The 6,000-nt window shown below is 45.6% G+C and overlaps 1 protein-coding gene across 1 annotated transcript in view; it reads left to right on the top strand.

The window, feature by feature from the left end:
• The first annotated feature begins 752 nt into the window (after positions 1–752).
• FAM199X (family with sequence similarity 199, X-linked) overlaps positions 753–6,000 on the top strand; it is a 28,470-nt gene continuing 23,222 nt past the window's right edge. Inside the window, exon 1 of the mRNA XM_022563873.3 lies at positions 753–1,280. Coding sequence (XP_022419581.1) covers positions 1,084–1,280 — 197 coding nt within the window. The 5' untranslated portion in view covers positions 753–1,083. The remainder of the gene's footprint in view (positions 1,281–6,000) is intronic.

The raw sequence follows: 6,000 nt of genomic DNA, 5'->3' as shown, positions 1-6,000 counted from the left end.
AAGAAAAGCATGTAAGTTGATTTAAGTTGAACAAGTTTAGCGCCATAATATATCTTCTACGGGAGCATTGGCAGAAATACCTAAGTCTCATTTGGGAGTCAGGGAAGGCTTCACAGAGGAGGTAACATTTGAGCTGGGCTTTAAGGATTAGCAGTGGAGAAACAGCAGGGCATTCCAAGCAGAATGCATAATGCGTGCAAGAGCACAAAGCACAAAAGAACACTACGTGTCCAGCAACTCTAAGTAGCCTGGTGGTTGTTGTGCAGTTCTGGGGTTAGGTGATCAAGGGTGAAGCAGGGACTATTTCTTCCTACTTGGCCCACTTCCCCTGCAGGTCATTGCACAGTGCTGGGCACACACACTTCAGGAGCTCAATAATTACTTGTTGAATTGGGACAGGGTGATCGAGTGTGCTGGGAACCAGAGCCTCCGGATTCTTTCTCACGCACCGCAGTGTGACCTTGGCCAAGTCCCTTTTCTCAGGACTGCAGCTTGCTGCTTAGTAATCAGCCGAGGGTGAGAAAGCGGAGGAGGAGGTTGGCCTGAAGCGCCTGGCCTTTCCAGCGTCTGGAATCCCTGATTCGACGCGTGAAGGGCAGGGCGGGGCGGGGCGGAGCCGGAGGCGCGGGCTGCGGCGGGCGGAGATTCAGTTCCTCCTCCGCGCCAGCAGGGGGCAAAGGGAGCGGCTTCCCGCCGCCTTTCCCCCTCCCTGCGGGTGTCGGGCAGACTGCTGCAGTTGCGAGCGGCGAGCGCAGTGGGCGGGCCGGGTGGCGGTGGCGGCGCTGCACTGACTGGGTTGGGCCGGGCAGCAGCAGCAGCGGCAGCGGCAGCGACGGCTGAGGTGCTTGCAGAGGCCACTGAGGCGCTGACTGAGTGGCCGGCAGGCGCCTGTAGCTTCAGGCAGCCCCTTCGTGCCGCCCGGCAGTCCCCGGGCAGCGGTGGGCCGCGGTGCGCAGCCTGCCAGGGAGCTGCGGCGGGCACACCCCGGCGGCGGCGACAGCGGACAGGTTAGAGTGGGGGCAGGGACGGTCGCGGGAGCAGCTGGGGGCCGTAGAGGGAGCCCGAGCCAGGCCATCTCCAACCATGTCCGACGAAGCGTCAGCCACCACTTCGTACGAGAAGTTTCTGACCCCTGAGGAGCCCTTCCCGCTTCTGGGACCCCCTCGCGGGGTGGGCACCTGCCCGAGCGAGGAGCCGGGCTGCCTGGACATCAGCGACTTCGGCTGCCAGCTCTCGTCTTGCCATCGCACGGATCCGCTCCACCGCTTCCACACCAACAGGTACAAACCTCCGCTGAGGGCAGGGGCAGACTGCCCACACCCCTGCTTCCAGCCGGAGAACGCCGGGTTCCCCCCATTCTGGCCCTCCGCCTCGGGTCTGCGTTTCCAGTCGCCCCCTCCCCCACCTTCCTCCGCCCAGCGCTCATTCCCGGGCTCCTTCCCTCTTCCCCTCCCCATTTCACCCCTGTCCTCCGATTTTCCTTTTGGCCGGCATTTTACTCTCTCTCTTTTCCCCCATTCATCTTCTGACCCAGCGACTCCTCCCTTCCCCCTCCCGCCCCATCTGTACCCTGCGAATCGCAAACCCCAACCCTTGATTCTTAGATGCTTCCCTGTTTTCATTCACCCTCAAAAGTTTAACCCCTTCCATTTCCGGTACAATCCAATCCTCCATAGAGAGGATTTCGGATGGCTCAAAATCAAAAGTCGATCTTTTTGAAAGGTGGCACTTTAAAAGCTAGAATCTTCCTTTTCCCAATTTTTAACCTGTCTCATAGCTCTATTTTCACCCCCCAACCCCCCATTTTTTTAGTGAAGCTCTAGGAGACCAGGCGATTCTTTTTTTTTTCTTTGCTCTATGAACTCTTTGCCCTAGCGCTTTAGGCCCTGCCAAAATGTATAAGCTTAAATCTGGAAGATTCCTTCCTGAAGCACATCCTTTGGTTTGCTCCCCCAGTGGAAGGATGCAGCGAAGCTTAGGATGGGCTTGCTTATACAAATTTATTCAGAGGGTGCATCCCCTAACTGGATTTATTGGAAGGTAGAATGTTCTGGAGAATTCTCTCATGCAGGCATTTGTGTTATATCAAATGTGGGGGATTTGAAGATGTTTTACACATACCCCAACCTATAACATAGGTGCATATTATATGTATATGTGTGTATACACACACACACACACACACAGAGGCCTGGGGGGGTGGAGAACAAGGGAGGAGGGAGAGAGAGAGGGATTCAGCTATGGAAAATACTGGAGTTGAATTAAGGAGTCTAGTTCTGATTTCTGGTCCACTTTACAATATGAACACGAACAAATCGTTCCACATTTTAATGACTTTTGCATGCTCCCCCCCAACCCCTTAAATCAATCTACAGAGTTACTAACCTTCTACCAAGTACAAGGAATATATAAAATATGATTCTTACCTAAAAGAAAGTTATAGTCTGGAAACAAGGTGTTACGATTAAATAATCATACAGAACATCGCTATAACACGTGTGAAAAGAAAATGGTAGTAAACTTGTTACAGCTGTTCCAAATCCTCATTGCAAAAATGAGGAAACTGAGGCCCAGAGAGAAAAGACTGTGCCCAAGTTAATAAAACCGAGTCAGGCAAAGCCAGGATTACTCCTTCGGAGCCAGTGATGAAACTTGGAACAGAGCTAATGGCTCTAGTGTTATAAATGGTTGTTATGGTTTCTTAGACTAACTCACAGAAACCCATGATGTGACGATAGCATGAATGTAAAATATTTATGAAATCAAGTGTGCTTAGAATTGTTTGCATTGGAAAATAAGGTAAAAGAATACTTGTGCACATATTTGATGTTTTAAGTTTTGCAGCACTGGAATAAATCATATACACAGGAAAGTTAAATGATCTCAGAATTAGCCTGCTCTGATGGTGAGGGCAAGGGAGTGGGGACAGAGGCTGAGGGTAAGTGCTGCCAAAATGTGTGGGGGTGATGGGGAGTGAAGCATGGTGAATAATACATTTCTTACAGCTTGTTCTGTTCTTTCTCCTCCTCCCAATTTTATCCTTGTGTTTTTCTACCCCTTGTCTTACAGACCTTGGTAGGGTCAAGGTTGTTTTCCAGCATGAGGTGGTGAAGGTAGAGGGGGAGGTTCTTGTTCAGCCCCAGTTTTCCCAAGTCAAGCATTTTTTCTAGTTACTGCCTGCTTTTTTAAACCCCCCTCTCCTACCCTACTTTTCACAAGGCTTGGAATGGTAGCAGGTCTAGTGTATCTTGCTCTGTACCCTCCTCAGCGGAGATAAGGGGAAGCAGAATTAGCAATTCTTACAGCAGGTGATGTTTCTGCCCTAGGCTACCTTGCTTTTTAAATCTTTTCTCCTTCTGGAACGTTCTGCCTTCTTACCCGCTCCTCAGGATGGCGTTTGAGAGGACCATATGCTTCCAGTCATTTCTTTTCAGGGAGAAGAAAACAGCTAAATCATGTATGTGGGCAAAGTTTAGTTTAGGGAGTTCTTTTATTTTGGAGTTGTATGGGTCACAGCACATTCACCAATTCAAGCAACAATCCAAAACAGAAATCAGATCTGAATAGTTGAGTTCTGATATCGTGCCTTGGGTTTAATCATTATAAAACAAGTTTCATTGAAAATAGAAAGCTTGTCAGTGGGTAGGTACTTGATTTACCTTTATTTTGCTTCTTCCTTGTTACCGGATAACAAAACTATGGAGATTGTTTAAATAATGCTGTTGATAAGGGCCTTATGACGATGATGATTTTGTGTCTGCTCATTTACTGGACTCTGGGGTATCTATGCAGTCTTCGTTAATCAAGAGAGTCAAGGCACTATTACTTATGATTCCTAAGTTCGAATGTTTGTTGCGTTTAGAGTCACCTGTGACTTAGATTGGTGTGTCACTGGTCTAGGTTCAGTGGAAAATAAATTACATGAACATAGCCAGTTTCCTGAGAATTCACTTTTCTAGGAGTATCTTTTAGGATTTTATGACCAAGTTGGGTTTGTCTAGAATTTGGGGGGAATAAAATAAACGTCAGTAAGCCAAAAAAACTTAAAACTTATTTCATTTTTAATTGAAATATCAGTATGGAATATATATATAGTTTTAAGGCTTTTTTTTTTAGTTTGGGGGACAGGATTTTTCTGGTGTAATTGTGGGTTTTCTCTTAGCATTTGTCCATGGTAACTTCCACTGTCATCAAAAAAGGATATCATTTAGCAAATTGAAAAAAATATAATGATATTGGTAGGTCCTGTAATTAAGTTGCGAGATGAAGGAGGTTAATATGAACTAATCAGTGTGTTATTCTCTTCCTCTTTCAGGAGTGCATCAGTACTTTGACATTGAACAATTGTGAAAAGCATGTGGGAGGACAGTGCCTCACTTTTGTATACCCTATTGGCAGGATACAAAATGAACTACATATTGTATAAAGCAGTTACTCAGTTCTGTGATTTCAGAGCCCCATTTTCAATCACCATTAACTAGAAAAAGCCCAAGACTACCGTGTGCCTTTTGTTCTACCCACAGTTTTCCTGTCTTGTTAGAGAATTAGAGGTGCAGAAGAGTTGTGAGTACAGGTGGGAGAATCACGTTTCATGAAGTGAGATATATTACAGAGGCAGGAGGAATTTGGTTTGGGGGCTTGTTGTGACAAATTGAGAATGGGGATCAGGCTTTGGAGAACTATTTAGGCTAGAAATATCGATTTCTAGAACAGAGATTCCAGTAGTGTGATAGGAGTGGAACTGTGGGGTTACAGAGGCTGAGAGAATAGAAGACACTTTTCAATAAATTTAACAGGGAAAGGAAGGAGAGATGTGGTAATTTGAAAAAAAAAGTGAAGGTTTCTTCATTTGTTTTTTTGCCTTGTTTATTTATTTATTTTCCAAGAACAGATGTTTTAGCTCCTTAGGAGCAGCCCACAGGAAAGAGAGAAATTGAAAATACAAGATCAGGTGGGATGACAGGAGATGGATGGGATTAACTCAGAAGGCCAAATGGAAAAATTAGCCTTAGAAATGACATGGAATGTTGTTTACTTCCCAGACTGTAGAGGGGGTAGGAGGGATGGGTAAGGATCCCAAGACAATGGAGGTCGCTGGGAGGAGAGTTGGAAATTTGAATGAGTAAGTAGGGGGGTTGTGTCATCTGCTCTAACTTGGGACCTTGATGTCTTGTTGGGCTCCAGAGGAGTAGCAGAAGTCAGGGTGGCTGTATGGGGATTCTGGCAGGGAGTCAGTGATGAATACAAAGAGGACTGTTAACTGAGAATAAATGGCATGGATTTGGAATGGCTTTCATCAACTTGAGAGTAGGACTGTATTCCACAGTGCTCATTGCCTGGATTCTTATCCTGAGAGGTAATAGGTCTACCTGAGAGTGAAAGGACTGCAGAAGAATGTATGTGGTGCACATGCTTTTCTTAATTTTAGAAAAATACCACTGAAAGCCCTTCATCTGTGTATTCTTGCTGAAAAGCCTTGCAGATAAATGTTCTTGGCTTTTTATTTTTAATTAAAATTTGGGCAGCAAGCCTAGTTGTTGAGTTAAACCCCATTTCATGGATTCTTTTCAACATTTCTTTTAAAATATGGAGAAAGTCTCCTTTGTGAATAATTGCATGGTTATAGCTAGGATCTTAGTGTTAGGTAGTTTTCTCTTAGTGGAATAAGATGTAAGGGCTTTGTAAATTTGAAGAGTTCAGTGCTGAGCACACGTACACAGTGCTCTTCCATTACACATTTGAAACCAACAGAACAGTCTAAAAGCATCTCTTAAATTTCTATTATAAAAGTTCATTATAGAAAATTGTCGGCATATACGAAACTATAAAGACCACTTATGATCCTTTTCACTAAAGATAACAGCTGTCAACATTTTGATGTTGTTACCGTTTTTGTTTTTGTTTTTTGGCTGTGCCACATCGCTAGCAGGATCTTAGTTCCCTGACCAGGGATTAAACCCCCACCCCGGAGTGGAAGCACCGAGTCCTAACTACTGGACC

The sequence above is a fragment of the Delphinapterus leucas genome, chromosome X, assembly GCF_059928025.1.
Source record: "Delphinapterus leucas isolate spDelLeu-1000000601 "Yukka" chromosome X, BTC_Dleu_Yukka2, whole genome shotgun sequence".
Lineage (NCBI taxonomy): Eukaryota > Metazoa > Chordata > Mammalia > Artiodactyla > Monodontidae > Delphinapterus > Delphinapterus leucas.
Note: the sequence above shows the minus strand (reverse complement) of the source record. Positions and strands in the feature narration are given on the sequence as shown.